The sequence below is a fragment of the Rhineura floridana genome, chromosome 15 (assembly GCF_030035675.1).
Source record: "Rhineura floridana isolate rRhiFlo1 chromosome 15, rRhiFlo1.hap2, whole genome shotgun sequence".
Taxonomy (NCBI): domain Eukaryota; kingdom Metazoa; phylum Chordata; class Lepidosauria; order Squamata; family Rhineuridae; genus Rhineura; species Rhineura floridana.
The window spans coordinates 26,930,613-26,953,914 of NC_084494.1; the positions used below are offsets into that span (position 1 = coordinate 26,930,613).

The 23,302-nt window shown below is 45.2% G+C and overlaps 1 protein-coding gene across 3 annotated transcripts in view; it reads left to right on the forward strand.

The window, feature by feature from the left end:
• LSR (lipolysis stimulated lipoprotein receptor) overlaps positions 1 to 23,302 on the forward strand; it is a 29,074-nt gene that overhangs the window by 4,263 nt on the left and 1,509 nt on the right. Inside the window, exons 2-9 of one of the 3 annotated variants that reach the window (XM_061597143.1) lie at positions 3,026 to 3,367; positions 14,471 to 14,590; positions 17,548 to 17,604; positions 20,211 to 20,357; positions 20,754 to 20,924; positions 21,498 to 21,557; positions 22,245 to 22,376; positions 22,564 to 23,183. In XM_061597143.1, the coding sequence (XP_061453127.1) occupies positions 3,026 to 3,367; positions 14,471 to 14,590; positions 17,548 to 17,604; positions 20,211 to 20,357; positions 20,754 to 20,924; positions 21,498 to 21,557; positions 22,245 to 22,376; positions 22,564 to 23,183 (1,649 nt within the window). The remainder of the gene's footprint in view (positions 1 to 3,025; positions 3,368 to 14,470; positions 14,591 to 17,547; positions 17,605 to 20,210; positions 20,358 to 20,753; positions 20,925 to 21,497; positions 21,558 to 22,244; positions 22,377 to 22,563; positions 23,184 to 23,302) is intronic. The other 2 variants (XM_061597145.1, XM_061597144.1) reach the window with 2 other exon arrangements.

A 23,302-nucleotide genomic window follows, 5' to 3' on the forward strand; every position in this document is an offset into this window, starting at 1 on the left:
GGTATGTATATGATGTTATCTGTTGGGTGTTAAAATGCTCTTTTCTACTTCCTCTTCAGCTCTCAAGGCTCGAATCACAGCTAAATGGAAAGCAGGCAGCTGAGAGGGTAGTGGTGAAAGGAGAGCCATATGGGAAATTAGGAGGAGGAATATAAAACAGCTTGGGACAGAAAGCAGGGTGTCACAGGAGTAGAGAGAAAGAAATGTGAGTGCTAGAGAAGGAGATTGGAGAGAGAGAATTCAGAATGAGTTAGAAAGAAGGGTACACATACATATACAAGTTGGAATCAGTTAAATGGATCCTCTTGAAATTGTGTAATGTTTTTATGAGTCTCCCCCCTGCCCTCCATCATACTACAGTTGTCTCCATTAACTAAATCATAAAAATCACAGATCTGGTGCTTTCTGGAGCTACACCATGTTACCAACACATTAATCCAAAGCACATATTCTTATGGATCCTCATAATTTTCATAAGGGATCCCTTCAAACTACCATCAAACATGGGATGACCAGCAAATAACAGAACACATCTGTGTAAAAATCATGAGGATCTGTGTCTTGAATCAATGTTCTTTGGTGCTGGCAAGCACCAGGTCTGTGATTTTTTAAAAAAAACAAAAAACTTTGCCATCTACCGCTGTAAGCTTTAATTGATAGTGTTTTTTGGCCACCCATGTAACATTACGCACATTTAGGAGGATCCATCTTAATTCTACTGGATCCACCTTTTATCAAGACCCCATGGAAAAGCAAAGTGTGTAGTGGTGTGTGTGCTTTTTCTCTTTGTCTGTTGGGAGTAGGAATGAGTGAGGGAACTGAACTGTGAAAGGGTGGAGACACGCAACCAGAGAGCCCATAAAGGCTGGCAATCCCTAGTTTATGGTGACAGGAACAAGCCTAGAAGGAGTTCAGAAGTTTTTGCTTCTGTTTTTAATTAATTGCAGATTGACATGCTGCTAAACCCAACAGAATCCAGTTATTTTAGTAGTGGTTTGTTTAAAATAAGCCAGCTTCTAACTGTACTTTACAAAAACCAACTGCCTTCTTTCAACAAACCATAGTTAAGATAATGCATAGTTTAGAGTCCAGATGCAACCTTAAACTATGGTTAATTGGTTATCATGAAGTCTGAACACAGCCATTGTATGACATTTTTATGTATGCCAGCTTGAATGCATATGTAGAAGGGTGAGATACTTGGAGTGCCTTTGAAGTCCTGGATTTTCCCACTTGCTTTAATGTGGCTGCATTTCAGTGTTGATTCTGAACAGTGATTGCTGCATGATTTGGAAACAATTGGTGCTGTCAAATGTGATTAGGTTAAGGAGTAGCTGTGGCCCATCACTTTCAGTGCTAGAAAGCTGACTGGCTTGATAGAAAGAAAATGAAGGTATGTTCATGCAGGATTGTAAATAGCAACTCTTGCTATTAGGACGAAATCTCCAGCTGACCAGATAGGAATGCTCTGCTAAATTGAAAAAGCTGTCTCTTATTAATATGCTGCAAAGCTAAATTTGTGGATTAGTAAATTCCATGTAGAATTATTTACAAGGCTTGAATAATGAGTAGGGCATGTTTGTTGGATTACTGTGGAGGGTAGGAATAGCAGCTTCTGTGCTAGCATTTGTTCTTTGCAGGTTGGAAAACCATTTTATGATGCCAGATTTCTAAATCCCCCACCCCTCACAGACCATGCCCCTGTTAATCATGTGGCATCATAATGATGTTGGGTTATTGACACCCAACATTCAAAGGAGGCCTCTGTAACTACTGATGAGCAGTAAGAATAACCTCCTTTGAAGATGCACTTTTAGTGCTAATAAGCTGATTGGTGCTGGGAGCCATCTTCAAAGAGGCTTGCTGTGATCATCAGTCAGCTGATTGGTGATTACAAGGAGCTCCTTTAAAGTCTCTGCAGAGGGAAAAATGCTCCATTTAAAAATGGAACATTTTCCCTTTGCAGATGAAACAGGTTGGATTCAGAGCACTTCCTTGGGAGATGACAAAATGCTCCTGACGTTATGTGTGGGGCAGGTGGGTGTGGCTTGTGGGAAATGACCTCTCAGGCCTAACTGGGATCTGTGTCTGGCCAAATTTAGGCCTATGGGCCACAGGTTCCCCACCCCTGGTTTAGAGAGAGTGGGCAACTGGCAATTTCCGGTCTAATATATAGCTAGAGAGGCTGCTGCTGCTCTCAAAGCCGGGAGGGGGGGGCAACGAAAGAGATCCTCTTGGGAAAGATTTGCTGCAGACAGACTGGAAACGAAGGCTCATGGGATTCCTATTTCTGTAATTTCATTCCAGAGTCCTGCCTCTTTTTTTTATTTGAAAGGTTCATGCTGATAACAAATCTCTGGCTCTCTCTTCTGGCAGCCAGTCAGAAATGGGTTAAGAGTATGAATGAAGTTAATGCAAAATGGTACTCTTGCCTGTTGGAATGTGTTTTTTCATCCACCCTGCTGGCAGGCCTTCAGGCTGCTATCTCGCTGCCTGTTGAAGTAGTGATGAACTCTTTGCTTAATAAACTTGTTTCTGCATTTGTGACAGCAAAGTTCTCCAGCTCACTGCATGTCTAGAAAGATATTTCAAATTCCTAGGAGGCCAGGCCTGGGATATTTCTTGCCTTGTCCATCATTGTTGACAGGTTCAAATGGTCAGCATTTAGTGAAGGAAAATAAATGCAATGTTTTCACGGAGCTTGGAGACACTGTGGCTGTCTGTTTGGACATTCCACTTTTGATTCTTGAATTTTTCTCTCTCTCTCTTGAAAGAGGAAGTAGAGAAGCCAAACTGGCTTATCTAGATGGTAGGGCTAACTGCATGCTCCTGAAACAAAGCTGTTAACAAGCATGAGGGATGTTTGCTGAGAGGATAGGCCAGGATTGGCAACTTTGGATTCTGGTGAAATGGTCATAATGACTGACTGTGGTGGAGGAGCATTCTGGGAGGGAGAGTTGTGGCATTCAAGCGTAGCTTTTCTGCTTGCTATGACTTTGACCTGTCTGTCTTCTCCCATTCCCAGATCCTGCTTCTGCGATGCAAGTCACAGTGCAGAACCCCTTCAATGTGGTCATCCTGTTTCAACCTGTCACTCTCCAGTGCAACTACCAGACTTCGTCCACCCAGCCACCTATTGTCTTATGGAAGTACAAGTCTTACTGCCGGAGCCGCCTGGCAGATGCCTTTAATCCCAGCAGCCAGGAAAGCCAGATTACTAATCAGCTGCAGCAGAACAACCCTGGTTACAACCCATACGTGGAGTGCCAGGACAATTCCAGGACGGTGCGGGTTGTGGCTACCAAACAAGGCAATGCAGTGACCCTTGGGGACTTCTACCAGGGCCGACGCATCACCATCACCAATAGTAAGTATGGGATGTCAGTGGCAAACCAGCTTTATAAATAGCCATTGCTCCTATTGCTCTCTCAAGGTTACCAAATACGGAAGCTATACAAAGGTTGATGCTTCTTTATAAGCCACAAATTATGAGCACAGATATGCTGGCAGGTGAGTGTAAACATTTTTGTGGTCTCGTAACTTCTTGGGCTTATCTGTGAGACTGTCCTAAAGCACTTGGCATCCTTGGCTAAAACTAGAAACAGAGTCCTAAGGGTTGGATAGAGAGGCCTGGAGGGCAGCATTTGGCCTGGTGTTTTTCCTTCCTTGTCTAATGGTTAGTTGCCCTGAGTTGTGCATAAAGCCTTAGAAGGGTATTTCATTAAAATGAAATAAAAACTTCACAGGACTGTTGTAATGATTACTGGATAACATCATGCAAAGTGCTTTGAACACTCCAAACTACTGTCCCAGTGCTAAGTATTCTTTCCCCAGGCTTTCTGTTATTAGTTTCTCCTGTGTTTAGGGGCTTTTTGAAACCTGCGCCTTAACTGTGGCGCAAGGAGGAAGAAAGGCGAAGTGCCAGAATTCCTCATAGATTCCTTTCTTTCACAGCAAAGAACAGCTGGGTGTGACCAGTTTTCCATCACCTCCCAGTGTCCCAGTTTCTCTGTCAGAGAACCATAAATTAATGTGTGTTAGAATGCAATTATCAATATTAGCTGGGTTTTCTGGTTAGGAACTCCAACTCTAGTTTAACATGTAACCTTAGTGTTCAGAGCATTTCATTTCTGCAAGAAAGTATAATCCTAAAAGCCTTTAGGAAGGAAAAGGAATTGTTGATCTAAGCCTCAGGCTACAGAAGCTGAATTTGCAGGGAGGATAATCTTGTCGAGTTCTGTTGGACAAAACTAGAAAGTTGGTACTGGACAGAGATCCGTTTTGTCATGCATGCTCAGTGCATGAATTCCCAGTCTTTCATGTTAAAACCATGTTAAAAATTGTGTGCTAATGCTAGTAGCCCAGATAGTAGAGTCTTGTTAACTCTAAATGATAATAGCTTTCAGGGTGTCAAGCAGAAATCTTTCCAGGCCCACTTACTTGAGATTAAATGGAGGTGCCAATAATCAAATGTGGGACCATACAGGCAAAGGATGTGCTTATGCTACTGAGCTTCTAAATACGAGTTGAGCAATGTTGTGGTAGTATTTCCATTCTTGTCTGTATTAGGACCTTCTGTGGAGGAGAACGTTGAAGTAGAGTGTGTAGGGGTATGCTTGGGTCTTACAGCTGCCTGACAAATTACAGGCTTCAGGGAAAAATTTCTTGTCTGGGCTGGTGGATCTAAACCACAAACTCTGCAGACAGCAGCAAAAAATATTCGTCTCTAACTTGCTGTGGAGCTTTTAATTATTTTAGTCAGCTGTGGTCAGGGTGAAAAGGTAGTTGATCTGGAATTGGAGAGGGTCAGAAAGCTGTTTGTAATCAACAGGGATAATGCGGAGATGTTTAGGGCAAAAACTGCTTTGGATTTTTTGAAGGTCAAAACCAGTACCTTCAGTTGTACTTATCTGTTAGAAGCCAGTGCTGACCCTGGAGTACTTAAGTAGTGTGCTCTTTTTATGTTCTGCCTGCCTTAACTCCATGTATATTTTGAGTTGTTGATTCTATACCGATTACTTCTAGGGTTTTTTTTAACAATAATTTCGCTCCTGCAACCAGCAAGTGAAATGTTTTGGGACTCCTACAAAATAATCTTTTAGGATTGCTAAGGGCTATTGAATCTAGTTTTCGTGTTTCCAAATCTCAACAACCCTGTCGTTACTGCTTTTCTGAGGATGTTGACAGGTATTGCACAATTGGCAGACACTGTGCCAGGGACAGGGAACCTGTGGACCTCCAAATGCTTCTGGACTTCCAACTTGCAACATCCCTGAGCATTTCACTTGCTGACTGGGGCTGATGGGAGTTGGAGTCCTGTGGCATCTGGGGAGCCCCAGGTTTCCCTGTCCCTGTGCTAGTGCCAGTTGAATGGTGATTGAATGGAAGAGGGGAAAACAATAGTACTTAAGGAAAAAGAAGCATACTTGATGTTGTACATGTCTGTTGTAGCAAATACCATCTTTGAGGCATTTCATTCTCTGTTGCAGCCTTTCCCAACCAGTGTGCCTCCAGATGTTGTTGGACCACAATTCCCATCTTTCCTGACCATTGGCAATGCTGGCTGAGGCTGATGGGAGTTGTAGTCCAACAACATCTGGAGGCACACTGGTTGGGAAAGGCTGTGTTGCACAGAAGGTAATGCCTTCCATTTTTTTGAGCATTTGCATTAAAATGCCTTCCAATTAATCAGGCACCTTTTGGGTTAATCAAACCTTTTAAAATTAATATGACTCAGTTAAGGCTGCCATGCAAAACACAGTGGAGAGTGAGCCCCACTGGCCACAATGGGATTTGTTTCAGGCATAACACTAAGCCAGACTGTGGTTTAGCGAGAGAGAAAAAGTGTGTGGGTACCCAGAACAAAAATAATGGTTGCTTTGTTCTTCCCCCTGTCCTCCTGTCTGCTGTGCTATCTAGAGCTTATGCCATGGTTTGGCTTAGCATTATGTGCTCATGGTGTGTCTCCCCCAAACAAACCATGAGCAGTAAGCTGAAAATGAATCTTGGTTTATACAGCTAGCATGGATTTTTTGCATTCTGCAATGTTAAATTGAAAATGCCTCCCATGCCATTCTGCTGCTTCCTAGCTTATTTCAAAACAAAACCTTACAAAACTTATAGTCCTGAACTCAGAAGTGCTTGCTTAATAACCCTCTTAAATTTTCATGCCAATACACAAAACACTCAGAGAGAATTGAGAGTTCAAAGTGTAAAACAAGAGAAAAAAATCCAGACCCCTGTTGGACTTTTTTCAGTCACTGGCCTCATAATTTGTTAATTAAAAATCAGCCATGTTCACAGAGTACCTGTAATCCTATTACTGACCTTGCCCCATACTCTGACCTTCATCTAATGCAGTTTAAAAGTTAAAAAAATGCCTGGCCGATTTTTAATTAATTCAAGAAATTTATTATTGAAGTCTATTATAACGTTGGGCATGCTCAGTAAGAACCAACTGTCAGTGTTCTAAAAGCCAGCCTGACAGCTCTTTGGCTTGATTAATCAGGTGGCCACACCCACACCAGACATTTATTCCACTTCTATCATGGCTTCCCCCAAATAATCCTGGGAAGTGTAGTTTGTGAAGGGTGCTAACAGTTGTTAGGAGACTCCTATTCTCCTGACAGCACCAGTGGCCAGAGTGGTTTAACAGTCAGCTCTTCTTCGGGGGATTGTAGCTGTGTGAGGGGAATAGGGGTTCTCCTGGAAACTCTCAGCACCCTTCACAAGCTACACTTCCCAGGATTCTTTGGGGAAAGCCATGAGTGTTTAAAGTGGACTAAAGATCTGGTGTGGATGTGGCCAGGGACAGCTTTGGTTTAAATTTGGGTGGGAGACTACATGTGCCTGCTGTAGAACAAATAGGTGGGGGAAACCCTGAAAAACAATGATATTGTTCACAATCTCCTTCCCTGCTTCTCCCCTCCACTTTCCTCCCTTTCCCCCCTTCTCTCCCCTCCCCCCTCCCCCCTTCCCCCCTCCCCCCTTCCCCCCTCCCCCCTCCCTGTCCCTCCTCTAGGTCAGTTTCACCTATCCTAAGCATGATTGTACAGGAGTAAATCCCACTGAACTCAAAAAGCATTCAGATAATCAAACCTGCCCTCCCCTCCGTCTTGCCCCTTCCCTCTCCCCTTCCCATCTCCTCCCTCCTCCCCTTCCCTCCCCTTCTCCTCCGTCATCAGTTTCACCCATCCTAAGCATGATTGCAGGGGAGTAAATCCAGCTGAACTCAATAAGCATGCAAATGATCAAACCTCATCTTCCCCTCCCTCTCCTGTCTATCTCCCCTACCCCTGCCCTCCCTCCTCCTCTCCTATGGTCAGTTTCACCTCAGAGGCACATGTTACCAAATTCTTCCAAGCTACACAGGAAGTGGATTGGACTGTGAAAGACCAACCCAAACTGTGTTTGCATTTTTACAATTTGTGGGGCAGTAAAATATCTCAAAGAGGAGGTCAGGTCTCCTGCTCCCCTGGTGCATTCACTATAGTCGCCCAATTTCCCTGCTTTTCAAAGTTTGATAGAAATATCTGTGGGCTATAGATGCCTTTCACAAGGGTTTTTGTTGTTGTTGTCTATTAGTGAATATAGCTCTTAATTTGCTGAGAATAAAACAAACCACTTGCTTAGTTCTGGGTACAGCGGCAGCAGCAGGGCAGGGGGTGGAGCAAACTGGCCATGTTATTTGTTGTGGATGCCCAGTTGCTCTGTTTTGCTAAGTTAAGTAGCTGTAATTTTCACTCTGGGGACCTGCATGCTAGCTCTTTCTTGCTAAGACTTTTTGGCTTAGTAGTGCATGTGAATGAGACCTGGGACTTATTTCCCAGTAAACATGCATAGGATTAAATATTGCAGCCCTAGTTATTGTAAATCGGGACCAAAAGCGGCAACCCTTTGTATTCGTTTCACCATCTTGCCCGGGTTGTGCATCACAAATTCAAACCTTGTTAAACTCTGGTGAGTACTGTTTCATTTTAAATATTTTTAAGAGTCCTCACATCAGCCAGGACTTGAGAGGAGAGGCAAAATAGGAACAAACAGTATTTACTGTTCTGGTAGGTCAAAAGTCCATGGCAAAAACCTACAGCCTGTGATAACATGTTTCAAAACAAGTGCTGGCTGCCAGATCAGAGGCATTACATGATGTTCTCGCCCTTGCCTCCCTGCAAAACCATGTAAATCACAGTGTGATAACAGGACATTTTCTCCCATGCTACAAATAAGGCCTGATTCATGTTGTGCAGGAGGAGGGAAACTTTTGGATAACCTGTGCTTTTTTGCGCTGCTTAAACTCTGCATAGTTCTCTTCTTACCAGTGGGCAGATTAGATTGAAGTGTGAAGCCTGCTTATTTGCTCTTCAGCAGCACCATAACTAGCAGTTAAAAATGCATCTTAATTATATCCTTGCAATCCACTTTCCATCCTCACAGCACTTTCTAAGCATTTAATTGCAGTTCTGACAGGAAGCACTGAAGGTCCAATCTAAAAACCTTGTGCAGCTTGGACTGATGTTCAGATGAGGGAAACAACCAGTCTGTGGAATATGCTTTTATGCTGCTGACTTGCAGGCTTTGTGCACTTGAGCAGAAATGGTGGCTCAGGACATAGCTATGGTCCACCAAATAGTTGCATCTTGCTCTGGCCTCTGTACAGTAGGGCCCCCAGCTTTCAATCGGGAAATTCCCCATTTTAAAGCCAATTTTGCCGTTTTGCGGCATTTTGTGGCATTTTCGCGTGACGTGACCCATTAAAGTCAATGGGTTCTGCTTTACGGTGGGGGCCTGGTCCCTAACCCGCCATATAAGCGGGGCCCTACTGTACAGAATTTTAACTTGTCTGATGGAATGCTTGCTCACAGTTTCACTCTCAGTGAGGAAAAGGGAGATCATTTTCAAAAAATTGTGTGAGGCAGAGAGAGAATAGACAGTTGTAACTTCAGTACCCATCTTCTTGGGTGTTAAATGCAATGATCTGGCTGTGCCTGTGCATGCCCTTCAATTGTCTTGGTTCCTAGTCTGTGCGTGCATTGGAATAAGGAGATAGGCATGAGGATGAGGTGGTATATCAGACTGCATCATATCAAACTACAGGTGTGGGACTAATATTTTGAATGCCCCCCCTTATGTAAAACATTCTCTGCAAGGAGAAAACTAGCATATTGGGGGTGGGCTTCAAACTTTTTCTCTCATGTGCCAATTTTCTACTTGGAGGGAACTTTCTATATAAAGGGGCATTCAAAATACTCCTCTGTCTACAATCTGGAGTGTTAATCTGCCACCTCATACTCTTGCATTTGTATATGAGACATGAATCTATTGCTGGCCAATGTTGCTAGATTTATTGTATAGAGACTGACCATCTGTGAAAGAGGTGACTTGTGGGGAAGATACACCTCTGCCGTCCATACCGTTGGCTATAGAGAGAAGTGTAAACTACTAGACTGAAAGGTGGGGGTGTGAACTTTTATCTAATGCAGAAGATTTCATTAGGCATAATTGGAGCTAAAAGGCTCCACCTGTTATGCAGATCTTATTGGATTGTGACTAACAACATTTGCTGATAGCTTTAACCAACTATGCAAATACCAAACTGCAGTAAGTAATTATGCTGCTTGTTTTCTGTGGCATTCTTAGTCAGAATGTGTTACCTTTTGAAATAGTAGAAAAATCATAGGCAGATCCCTGCCAAAAATCCTTGGGATAACATGTGTTGGGTGAGCAATACATTCAGACTCTTTAACACTTTTGATCCCTTCAGCACTTTTTGATCTTACAATTTTCAAGCATACCTTGGGGACTGTATTGTTTAGATGAAAGCAGCTCATTTCTTGGGGCACAGTTCTTACCTTGTGTGTGGTTCTGTAAAACTGAAAGCAGTTGTTAAACTCTTCTTGCTCCTCGTATCCCTGTTGTTTCTATGTGGATCAACTGGTTCAGCATGTAGGAGGTGAGGTAACCCCCATCAACTCTTGAATTGCCATTATTGGTGTGCCTGGTGTTTGCACAAATATCGGTTTGCTATGGAAAACTTCCCTGGCTAGCTGATGCAGAATAAACCCTAGTTCATTTATGGGGCTCTGAATCCTATAAGCAAGGATGAGGCTCCATGCCTGGAGAAACCCCCATATCTAATTCCTGCAAGGGAGCAGAGAAGCTGTTTATATACCAGGTTAGCTAATGTGGTGCCCTGCCGATGTTGCTGGACTAAAACTCCCCTCATCCATGACCTTTGGCCATTCTGGCTGGTGCTGATGGGAGTTGTAGTCCCAAGAACATCTGGAGGGCACCATGTTGGCTATCCCTGGATTTTATGATCACAGAATGCAAGCAGTACTTGTTGCTTCAGCATCATTAGTACACTGCTGCAACAAGTGTGCCAAGCAAGTTTTTGTGTTCAACTTCCTGCTCCCTCACTCAGTATCGCTTCCTTGGACTTATTAAACTGGGAAAAGGTTAAGGTAGGCAAAAATTGCCATTGGTTGAGTTAGCACATGAGGGCTAATTGCGTGTTGTTTTGGGCTGTATAAACAAGCGAGGAAGTTTCCCTGTGATCTTAAGTGCTGATGCTTGAGCTACCCAACTAACTGCTGTTTAACCTGGCCCATCCTGAAGCCTCAGGGCAAATGGCAAGCACCAGAGTCCAAACCCGTTGAGAGAAATCCCGAGACAACCCTTTCTCTGCACTCCTCTTTGTCTCTCACCCAGCTGAAGTCGTGCCCATTTCACACCTCCATCTTTTCCGTTGTCAAAAGATTGAGGCTTATTCTGCCTGTTTGCCCAGGATTGGGCCACTCATTATCTCTAGCTGCCTTTCCCTCTGCAGAGCCTTGTTGAGCTGAAAGCTTCTTATAATCCAAAAAGGCTCTCCTAAAGGAAAGGCAGTGAGGAACAATGACTGGGCCACAGTTTGCTACACAACAGCACAACAGAGTTTTGCAGGCTGAGAGGGAAATTACCAGCAAACTCGATACATTCTGTGGGCTGGACTTTTCTTTCCCTACTCATCCAGTGCCATGTTCTCAGTCTGTAACTTCCTTGATTGATTGACCGCTTACTATCTGAAAGATCTCAAAGCGGTTTACAATAGAATACGCAAGGTACAATAAAAAAATATCAAATTAATTTACAAAGCAAAATACATGAACAATATCCATATACATAAACACGGTATAAAAGCCAGAGTAAGCCACAAGGGACCCAAGTGCAAAAGGTTCAAACACTGGAATTCCTTGCACGGGCCTAAGGAAGAATGTATTTGCAACTGGTACTCTGAGCTCTGATAAAACCAGGCAGGTGATGGGGATTTAGCACCCATCGACAGTGCTAATATGATCGGGGAAAACAGGGTCCAAAAATTGTCTGCTCCCTGGGCTTCCGTGGTGAGATGTCTCGGTTCTTCCATCCAGGGCGTGGGATGCACAGTCACACTCCAGTCGCCCCAGTGCACCGCCTTTTCCAGTTGTCTTCTGCATCGACACCGACCAGCCCCCAAACGCGACCACCCGGGTTGACTCCTCATCCCGCCCCACCGCCGCCTGGGTGCTAGGTCCTAGACAAACGGGTCCTGGATGAGATGAAATGGCTGCCGGGCCTGGAGACTGCCACCACCGCCGCATTACTGGGGAGATGCTGCGAGCTCTTTCAGGTGTTCACCATGGCCCCACTGCAACCACCCCAGGAAGGGAGGTGCGGTCACTGGCTCCGCTGCCGGCTCTGCTGCCACCAATGCAATGTTACGGCTTGCCTCACTTCTCTGCGCAGACAGCAATGAGAAGCTGAGGAGCCGTGTGGCTGCTGCACAGATGTTACAGGTGGCCATTTTCATTGTGGATGAATCGTGTGGATGACAATTTCTTTCCCTTTTGAGAAAGAAAGCATCATTGTGGATGAATGGAGACTTGTGCAGGGAATATTTTTACCTTGAGACTTTGGCTAAACAAATTCAGCAAACGTCTCAAGGCAAACCGCTGGGGCATGTGGTCCCTGCATGAACTACTGCTGTATTAGATTCTCCCACCTGTAATCCATTCTAACCCTAAAGAGAAAAGTTCCTTCTCTGCACAGCCTGCTTCTGTGCAGATCTGTGTTCCCAGCCAGGCACAGAGGGCGTAGGGGGAGGTGAGCTCTCTCATGTTGTCTCTCTTAACTGTAAAAAGATGTAGCAGCCTCTGAACCAGCTCCTCTTTTAAGGAGTTGCTCAGCTGAGCATACAGTGCCAGCTTACTGGTGCTTTTGGAATGTGGTGCCTGGGGAAGGCCTTTTTGGCAGTTTCCTGCTTAATCCTAGGACTGTTTCTCCTGGCAGGGTGTGGTGACTTGCCTCTGTAGGAGTTTTGCTTTTTTAAAAATTTCTCTGAAACAATGAGGCTTGCACCAATTGAGATCTGCACAGTATCGCTGCATATTTCAAGAACTCCTAACAGCAGAAAAGGTTTTGAAAATAATTCAGACTGAAGGAGGGCCACAGCTTCTCCCTAGGGCCTGCTTTCAGAATCAGGCATTATTTAACAGATCCTCCCCCCCCCATTTTTAAAAGCTGTGCTAAAAATACAAAACATTAAGAGATGAATGCTGGGTAACTTCCTTTAATGCAGTGGTGTAAGGATTTATGAAAGAATGGTGGAGTTCATCGGACATTAGGACCTGATTGCCGTCTGGGGTTTGGTAGGCGGAATTGAAAACAATGATAGGTAAACAAATCTCATAAATAGCTTGCCTGTCCCACCCATATTCCTTTTGGCTTCAAAGTCTGTAGGCAAAGCTTTCTATACATTTTGAGATCTGTTTTTATATTCATAAGGGATGAAAGCTGAAGTTACTGGGGATCCACTGAATCTACAGTATAGCATTCTGGTTGGGAAGCTGCATTCTCTGAGTTTGTTTGTGTTTTGGTAGTATGTTGGTTTGATGTGCAAACTTCCTGCTCATAATCCATGGGAAGTCCTAGCAGGACACTGGACTTTTAAAATGTCTTAATATCTGTGCTAAAACTGACATTAAAGGCTTTCCCGCAGGATCAAAACGTGCCTGACGTGCCCATAATCCGTTCTTGGATCCCCAATCCCTGGGGCTGATGGGAGTTGTAGTTTAAAAAAGTAACTTTTCTAAGCTCTGGATTCACGTGGTGGTGATGAAATGCCTTATACTACCATTTTACTACAGTAGATTTGTTATTACTAGTTAATATACATTTGCCATTTATGAAGGAGTCGCAGTCGGTACATTTCTACCGACTCCACCCAAAATTGCTTCCGACTCCACAGCCCTGGATAGCTGTACTAATGTTTTGTCCCTTTCTCCCTGTAGACTTGGCTATCTTTTTGCTCCTGTGCAAGAGAGGGCAGTGAAAGCTAAAGCCGAAGGCTTGTCTCAGGACTGTCCAGAAAGGGAGAGGAAACTTTAGGGGGTAAACTTGATCCTTGGTGAGATTTCCCACTTACTCCAGCTGTTGTCCCTATATGCCCACTGTAGGAAATCCATAGACCAGACAGTGTTCTGTTTTCTCTCCTCCTTTCGCTGAAGCACATATCTAACCAGCTTGGGTTGGCTGTTTTCTGTTTTCTAAACCAACAGTGTGCCTACCCTGCCTTGTCCCCCATTGCGCTTGCTTTGCTTTTGTGGGTTTGAGCAAAAGAGGAGCTGTACAGATAAGTGCTGTTGCTTTTGGTGGCAGAGTGAACATCATACTGCAGATAAGGGATTTAACAATGATCGTAGCTCATGCAGAGGACCACACAGGGAAGGGAAAGAAGCCTGCCTTGGCTGGATTTGGTGCCCAAAGATTCCTCTGCACAAGCTTTTCTTTGTCCTGAACAGCTCCTCCCTACACAGCCCCTCTCATTGCTTGTCACAGGGAGTGTAAACTTTGGGTGGCAGGTCTGCATCATAGACTCAAGTCAGTGGGACTCTCTCCCATGTAAGTGCTCATAAGGTTGCAGCCTTAGTCAGCTAAAGCTCTCCATTTAAATGATACAATGGGGAATGGAAAAAGAAAATAGAAAAGATGACTTTTCCCTCTAACAATGAGTGATAGCTTTTATTTGTCGAATTGCAAGTTACTCCTGCATCCTACAATACCTCAAAAGGACATCTATTTTCACTGCTTATATGTATATATTGAAATAGGCAAATGTACTTAAACTTATAGATTGAAAGGTAGGTAACCACTGGTTGACAACCCTAATGTTTTTTTTTTGTCATGAGAAATGTTCTGTAACTTCCTGTGATGCTCATGAATTTCCAGTGCAAAATCAAACTCATGGCACAGTTTATAACATCTGGGGGAAGAATCTTAGTTTTTCAAGAACAATCTTATGGTTTCTCATGCTAGGAGTATGTGATGTTTCCCTATCAAGGTGCAACCTTGAGGGAGGATGCTGTGACACTGCAGGGTATTCATTTATTCCAGGAACTGACTTGTAGCATCTGTGGTGACACTTTTTCTTTTCCATCTCTTCCCTCTGCTCTAGATGCTGACCTCAGCATTGACCAGACAGCTTGGGGAGACAGTGGTGTTTATTACTGCACAGTGACGTCTTCTCAGGACTTGCAAGGCAACAACGAAGCCTATGCTGAGCTCATTGTATTGGGTAAGTCACGAGGCTCCTACTGCACACAGCTATCTCATAGGATAGATCAGGGCAGTTTTAATTGCATGCTTTGGGAAGCTTCTTAGGAGAATATGCTCTTGTACAAGTCTAGCTAGGCCTCCTGGGTTAATCCCCAGAAGGGAAGGCAGCCTGGATGGTTGTCAGTGCTAGTTTGCCTTGGAAAACTGGTGCTGGGTATGTTTGCTTTCCAAATTCTACCCACTCAGAGGGAGAGAATGAGTTGTGATTTGCCACAGAAGAATGAGGTTGTAGAGTACAGTTCATACTGCAAGTGGGAGGTAGTGTTTTTGACTGCTTGCCCACATTTGTTGAGCTAAAATAAATCTAGCAAGGAGGAAAACAGCACAGCAGGGAGCAGGAGAGGGCTGTGCTAGTTTTCATTTGCAGTTTTTTCCCTAATATATAGGGACATCCATAGTGTTGACCTTCCCTCACCTGAGTCTGAAGTGGAGCAGTCCATTCTGTTGCCTGGACTCTGCTACCTCACTCTGCTGCATGTGTGGCTCCAGCCTGAGAACTAGATATTCATGTGTCTCCTTGCTGGGACCCCAGCACTCTGCTTTCTGTCCTAACACCAGCTGGGTGTGGGCATACCATTTTTATTCAGTTGCTAGCCACGTTAGTCCCACTGCCTTATGCCCAGGTTTATCATAGATCTAGCCTTATTCCCTCCCTCCCCACCTTTGCCCAACCCTGGGTGTGTCCAAACTCACTCATCCACAGATGCACAGTTTTGTCATGCAGATGTCCTCTTGGAATCAACTGCCGAAATGAAAATACTCCCAACATGTCTGTGCTCTGGGGACAAAACAGGGTCTTTGGACTGGAGCCAGGGTGCAGGTTGAGCTTTGTTTGCTGTGTACACAAGGCTCTTTCTTTGCAAGATCGCTCTGTGTGTGTCTGTGATACTGTAGTGGAGGAACCAGTTCTAAGTGGGGGTGGAAGCCAGCATTCTGAAACTTCCCTTTTTTTTTAAGGGCATCACCAGTAGCCCTGTTCTGTAATATTAGCCCTTGCAAAGAGGAATCTTTTGTCTGCTCTGCTGCTTTAAAAAAAATCTTGTTCTTGACTATTGTGACTTAAGCAAAATGCATGGGAGTTTGCTTATTTTGCAAGATTCTGCCTTTCTGCATGATTAAGAGAAACAAAGAGCTATGTAGGGCACCAAAACCTTGAGCGCTCCCCACTGGAAATAATAATGTTAGAGTTGTCAGAGATTCAGCTTGTGACCTTTGCATACAGTAGCCCTTTTTTGCTTGAGATATTGGAAAGTTGTTGACAGTCGGTAATGGGCTAGATGGATCAGCAGCCTAACTTGGTATAAGGCAGCGTCATATGTTCCTAACCCAAACCCCACTCCCCCCCGTCCCTCAGAAACAATTGCAACTGAATTAATTTCATAAGGCATTGCCTGTGTACTTCCAAGCTCCTCTATGCATTCAGAAGGACTAGAAGTATCACCTGAGTGACATGCCCTTGGGACTCAGTTTGAGTAGGGCTTTAAACTACTGCTTTTGTTTTAATAAATGGGTTTATATTTTACAATTTGTGTTATGATTTTAACTGTTTTGTAAATTGCATATAATACCCATGGTTATTGGCTAAATGGAACCACCATGTTCAAAGCAAGTATATATCTCTGTGTTGAGGGCAACACATAGTATTTATGGAAGCTAAGGGCAATTAACAGAGCAAGGCTTTTGGCTTCATGTCCTGCTTGTGAACTTCTCCAAGTCATCTGTTAGAATCAAGATGCTGGACTAGGTGAATTCTTGGTCTCATTCTACAGGGCTCCTAAACAACTGGCTAGCATTGCCTCACAGACCAGTTAATTAACTTTCAAATCTGTGACCTGATTCTCTTCTCACACAATTTTGTTGTTGACATCAACCCATTCCTCTGAAGGGCTTTAGTAGTTCTGCCACTAGAGGTAGTAGAGTAAGCAGGCGCTTAGCTATGTTAGGACAACCTCTGTGCAAGAGGCTATACTCTGTGTAGTACTGTTGTAGTTCTGCTCCAAGTTGGCTAAAACAGGGAGACCTGTTTTCTTCCAGATAGCAGGGTCTCCATGGAACCTGTGCCTGCTTCCTGCCAGTTCCTGTACTCTTCTTTTTGCTTCTACTTTTCCTGCCAGAAACCAGATGTAACCCCCACCCCATGCTGGGAACTGCAATGGGTGATGTGCCTGGCTGTGCTAGGATTAATTCTGAAAAAATGTCTGCTGTTTATAGCAGGGTCTGGGAAAGGAAATATTCTTCTAAACATTCTACTCTGTAGGTGAGAGTGCGTGCCTGGCTTGCTCCGTCAGTGACACATACACACACCAAGAATGTTGTTCCTTGCCTCTGTGCCTTTTTTTATCTGTAAGCCAAATGCAATGGGCTTAGTTTGGCAAGTTAACATATGCAGGTTCATCACTTCTTGACTAGCATTTAAATGATGGCCTCCGTGTGCGAGCAGCCCATCACAGATAATGCTGTTGCCTGCAGGTGGCTCAAGGGTGGAAACCTTTTTCAGTCCGTGAGCCACATTTCCTCATGGACAAGCTTCCAGGGGCTGTGTGCCAATGGTGGATGATTTAGCTAGAGGCTAAAAAATTGGGCAGAGGAATGGATGTGGCTCTTGCCTTTTGCATGGCTAAAATGTAGCTTACTGTACAAAGTCCGGGGTTTATATACATACATCTCTCCATCATCCACGCAAGGAAGAGGCATTACAGAGTTCAAGGATACATTCTAGCCAGGCAAAAGCAGTTGAGGAAAACCCAGAGCAGGGAGTGTGTGATTTGGGGAGAGTCCTGAGGCCTGGAGGGTTGCATTTGGCACATTCCATACCACCCCTCTACCTCATATACTTTTGGTCCAGAAGTGCCTGCCAGTAGGGCAGTCAGTTGTATTCAGTAACTTTTCTCTCTCTGTTTTTTTTTTGTTCTGTAGGCAAATCCTCCGGTGTCTCAGAGCTTTTGCCAGGCTTTCAGATAGGGCATATGGAAGGTACTGGCTTTGCTTCTTTTTCCATGCTGTCTTCCTGGGGCTGTGAGGGGTGGCTGGGTAGTCTTCTTTCATTCTTTAGTATTTCCTATCCTTGAATCTCTCAGGACAGAAGTAGGAGTGTTTGGGTTGGGAAAAGAATCCAACATGCCTGTCTTTGAGGGTACTCTTCGTTATCTTGCTGCCACTGCAACACTCTGTCAGTTTCTTCTACTGTCCACCAAAAACCCCTCTTTCACTATAGTGTGTAAGAACCTGCCCTTTCATGTCCCTGTTGTATAATAACAAAATGATAATAATAAAATTTTATTTTTGAGTCGCCTATCTGGCCGAGTTAACGGCCACTCTAGGCGACGTACACAAAAAGAGTAAAAACACAACATTTAAACCAAAACCTCAGTCAATAGATAATCTAAAACCGCCCGTCTATAACAGATAGCATTAGTCCACCCCAACAATCCTGTAGGCCTGCCTGAATAGCCAGGTCTTTAAGGCTCGGCAGAAGCCTACCAGGGAGAGGGCATGGCGAAGATCATACGGCAGGGAATTCCAGAGGGTGGGGGCCACAATCGAAAAGGCCCTCTCTCTGGTCCGCACCAGCCTAGCTGTTTTAACTGGCGGGACCGAGAGAAGGTCTTGCGTGGCTGATCTTGTCAGGCGGCATACTTGGTGATGCTGGAGGCGCTCCTTTAGATAAACTAAACTATAGATGTAGGCTTAAGCAGGGTGTGATTCAGGGTCCCATGGAGCCTGCAACCAAGCTGGGAAAGACATCTAGGGTTCACACGTGCATTGTGGATGTGTATCTAAAAATGTCAAGTGTGAATGTGACTAACGTCTGTATTGTACAGATACACATTTTGACAAGCTGGGGCTTGCTGCAGCTACCTGCTGAGTGTAATTTCATAGGAAACCTGGGTGGGTGGGATTTTTTGCACATGATATGCAAAGGGGTTGCCATTGTGGTTTTGCGCTGTGTGTCAAGGAATGTGTTATGCCAGCCATTGCCATCCCGAGACCCTCCAGATATTTTAGACTACAACTCTCCATCATTCCTGATCATTGACCGCACTGGCTGAGGCTGATAAGAACTGTTGTGCAAAACATTGGATGTCAGATTTGATGAAGGCAGGATTATGTATTGGGTTAATGTTCTTTGGCTGGATGACATGAGTTGAGGCAAAGGGTCCCCAATTTTGGCTTGTCATGACTTGCTGTGCCTTTTCGGCCTCTCAGAGGTGCTGTGTGTCCCACAAACAACATACTGAGAGGGAAAGGTGAACCACGCTGAAACAGGCTGTATCCAATACAGGATGTAACCATTAGCAAAACAGAGAGGCAATCCTTTAACATGCCATTGGAAGCTGGAAGGTGAGCTATACTTAATAATGCTCTGTGGCTAATTGAACACAGGAGCATGTCTAAGAAATCAACCTATCCTTGGATTACAAGGATTGCCAAGACTGCTTTTGAAGCATGCATGAACTTGGGAGCTTGCTACATTGGACAGACTTAGGTGGAGTGTAAGATCATATCACATAATACAGCTATAGGGTCCTTGCGTTCAAAGAGTCTGCCTCAGGCACGTATAAAAGCAGTAGATGGAAGGCCTGATAAAAAACAAAAAGAGCATATTGCTAGATAAGTGCTCAAACCCTCCCCATCCACACACGCTCTCACACAGCCTCTCCTTTCAGGCTCTTTTTGTCTCAGCTGACATTGGAGCCTGCTTAAGGTGGAAATGACACTGGGGGACAGACTGTGAGAAGGCAAACCCAACTGTGAGGGGAGGCTTTAGCACCTCCCCTCCCCATCCTTCCTTTCTACTTAAAATTGTTCTCCATATTCACCCACTTCATACATGATTGATGCAAAACTCGTATGTAAGAAGACAAGTTTGCCTTTGTGTGTCTAATTTGGCCTGGAAAGCTATTGGAAAATAAGGACTGCTGACAGTGGCTATACACTCATCCACTGTAGAGAGAGAAAAGGAAGAGAAGGGCCAAAAATGGATTAGTAGCAGTTTGCATGTGAAACTGTTGGATGTTGTTCTTGCTTCCATGGGTGACTTGTTTAGCTTTTAGGTTCAACACTGACACTGCACTTCTGCTGCAGAAACAACACATGGAAGAGATTTTGCCTCTCCAGAGCCATCTTGGCGCACTGTTTCCTCCTAAGCAGCCAGAGGCTAAATATGCTGCAGGAGAAGGAACAGAGCCTGATGCTATAGAAGGGAGAATGGGGCAGTTGATGGAACAGATGTTAGAATGAATGGCTGGATGTTTAGTAATCCTTTGGGATCTGGGGTTTGAGAGGTTCTGTTGAGCAGGATCAGCTGGGGATCTATGAAGAGGGACAGCCAGGCCTGGGACATGCAGGAGTTGAGGTGAGGAGGGGCTGCCATCGGTTTGCTCCGGATGTCCCAAGTGCATTAAGAGAGCTTTATCTTACAGGGTGCCCCTGATATTACAATTGGCATTCTCTTTCCCCTAACAAAAGCTTGTTTCTTCCTTGTAGAACCTGCCAAGATGGCCTACCCCTTCTGTCTAGATGGAACTTAGTTCACAGGCTTTGTTTCAAAGGCACTATTTCCCCTCTCTTTTCCCCAGATTGGGTCTTTGTCGTCCTGGTGGTGCTTGGGTTCTTTCTGGTCTTAATGCTCTTTGGGATCTGCTGGTGCCAGTGCTGCCCTCACACGTGTTGCTGCTACGTCCGATGTCCCTGCTGCTCAGAGAAGTGTTGCTGCCCTGAAGCACGTAAGTCTCACACGTGGACCTTAGTTCTTCTCTTTCCCTGAACAATAAGAAGAGATCTAGTGGCTTCTCTTCTCACATCTGCCATGAACTTTCTGCCTGGCCCCTGGACAGCTTCTCCAATCTTTGTATGCCTGATCACAAGGTTATTCAGTCAAGTACGTTTAGCTCTGTTTCTGAGCAGTTGCTGACTTTTCCCAAGCTACCTTATCCTGCAATATATGGCATGTTTCACCTAGAGAAATTTGTGTGCCATGGATGCCATCCTACCTACAATTGTGCTGAAACGTGGAGCTGGGCACATATCATAGCGGGTCTTGAGTTTCTGGTTGCTTTGAATATTGCTGTAGAAATGTTCAGTATGTTTTGATTCCGTAATACATCTCTGTGTCTCTTCAGTCTATGTTGCAGGTAAAGCTGCCACTGCTGGAGTCCCCAGCGTTTATGCACCCACCATCTATGCATCCAGCAACCACCTGAAGCCAGGGGGTCCAGCCACTATGATCCCCATGGGCCCTATATCTCCTGTGTACAATGGTTATGGAGTGGATTATGACAGAGCCAGTTCAGGTAAGTTCTATCCAAGTTCATGCTGTCCTAGAGCCAATTCCCTGCTGGTCTGAGTTGACAGTTCTAAAAGACTTTGTGCTAGCCAGGGGTCTGATTCTTGTGAGCTCTCATCTAAGCTAAACCCTGGTCTGCATGGGGATAGAGCTGATTGTTCACTTCTTGTGACTCTTCAGGCAGCTGCTGTCTTGTTCAACACATCAATGAATGCATTTGTCTTTGGCAACAATTATCTGGAAAGGTGGGGCTCTCTCCTTTGCTGGAGATCTTCAAGCAGAGGCTGGACAGCCATTTGTGAGGGATACTGTAGCTCTGGATTTCCTGCATTGAGCAGGGAGTTGGACTAGATGTTCTGTAAGACCCTTGCCCACCCCAGATTCTATGACCTGTGGTGGCTTGCAGTTTTTTGCTGTAAAACGCTTATTATGAAAAGGGTTTGGTTTAAGTGTAGAACTGTGGCTCCAGAGCTGCAAGAATGTGCCAAAATTGCTTGTAAGAGTTTTCAGGATCCAGGAGTGTAGTGGATTAGTATCTCAGCTCTTTAACAGTCCTTGCTGTCTCTTGATTTCATTGCAGTTGGTGGAAACAGCTCCCAGGTGCCCCTTCTGAGGGATACAGATAGTGCTGCAAATGCTGGTAAGAAACCTGTGTATTGAGCGCAGAGGAAGAAGCGTCTGCTTGGACCTGCATTGAGGGATGTATAAAAACTTAGCAGAGACAGTAGATCACCTTTGGCTGATCTGACACAGTTGTGGGAGTTGCTGCTTGTATTAATTATTCATCTTGGGGCTTATTAGGGGAATTATGCTTTTGGTTGATCCAATTGTTGCATTTGCAAGTAACTGAGGTTGAAATGTGTGTGTGGGGATATTGAGGGCTAATGCTTCCCCCTATTGTACAGAAGCAGAATTGCTTGCTTAATCATAAAGTTAGAACAGGAAATGCTCCTATAGTGAGTTTGCTTAGGGAGTGGCACTGGCTTTCCTTCTGGCATTGCCAATGCACCCTTCTCTGGACTGTATAAAGACACTGCATATGCCTCTGAGATATTATCTTATTTAGTGCCAGGAAGGGCACCTGCAGGTTTCTGGAGAGCTTGGTCCTACTTCTTCTAAGCTGCATAGGACTAACCCTAGTGCCACTGTTAACCCCCCCACCCCCAAAGCATCTTGGCTGGGAAGGACTGGGCAGGAGAAGCTGCAGCTGCTCCCTCTTCCGATTTCAGCATCAGATTTTATGGTGGTGGATGAACCTGTTTGGCTCCCTGGAAAAGGGGAAATAGGCCCACTGTCCTAAAGCCTGCTCCTGATGTCTCTTCCCCAGCTGTGCGCAGTGGCTACCGCATCCAAGCCAACCAGCAGGATGACTCCATGCGGGTGCTCTACTACATGGAAAAGGAACTGGCCAACTTTGACCCCACCCGTCCAGGGCAGCCTGATGGGAGGCTTGAGAAAGGTACTTTGGTTGGGTCCCTCTACTTCACTTGCAGATATAAACCACGGGCTCCCTGACAATAGCCCACAGTGATAGCTGTTTGTAAGGAGTGTATGCCTAGCTGATCCTCTACTCTTGTTCGTTACAGCACAATGACCCCTAGAGCTGGGATAGGAGTTGTTGACCCTCTTTCACATTTCTTTTTCAGCCTCAGGAATGAGTGAACTGAGCTCTCTGCACGAGGATGATCGGCGATATGAGCTGCGACAGGGGCTGGGGCGGTTGCGAGGTCAGGCCATGTCTCCTATCAGCGATATGGAAGAGGAGAGTATGCGGAGCAGTGAGAACAGGCGCTTGCTACCCCCCTCACGGCATGACCACTATGAGGACTCTCCACCAAGGAGTTACACTCGACGCCCACGATCCCGCTCAATGGATGCTCTAGATGATTTGGACCGGGACCGGAACCCCTACCCTGCCCGGCCCAGAAGCCGGGGCCGCCATGGCTCAGATGAAGAGTGGCATCGCTGTGACTATTCCCCAGACTCCCGCAATGACTACGAGCACTATGGTGGACGGCGCAGCCGGAGCAGAGATGACCTGCAGGACCTGGAGCGATCCCACTACGATGACCGGCTCCTGGAGGAAGCATTGCGGAGAAAGCGGGCAGGCGGCCGCGAGGACCTGGATCATGCAAGTGCCTCAAGTGGGAGATCTGGTAACAGGAAAAACAGAGATGATGGCTTTCCACCACCACCTCCACCACCTCCATACACGGAGACAGAGTCTGTTTCTTCCCATGGCAAGAATGACCGCAAACTCCGGAGGGTATGTGCATAATTGCTTCGGATGAAATGCTTCCTTCAAAGGGCTGCTGGATCTTACTGTTAGTGAGACTGACTTGGGCTGGGAAGTGGAGGAGTGAGGGCTTCAAGAAGGGCTTGGTA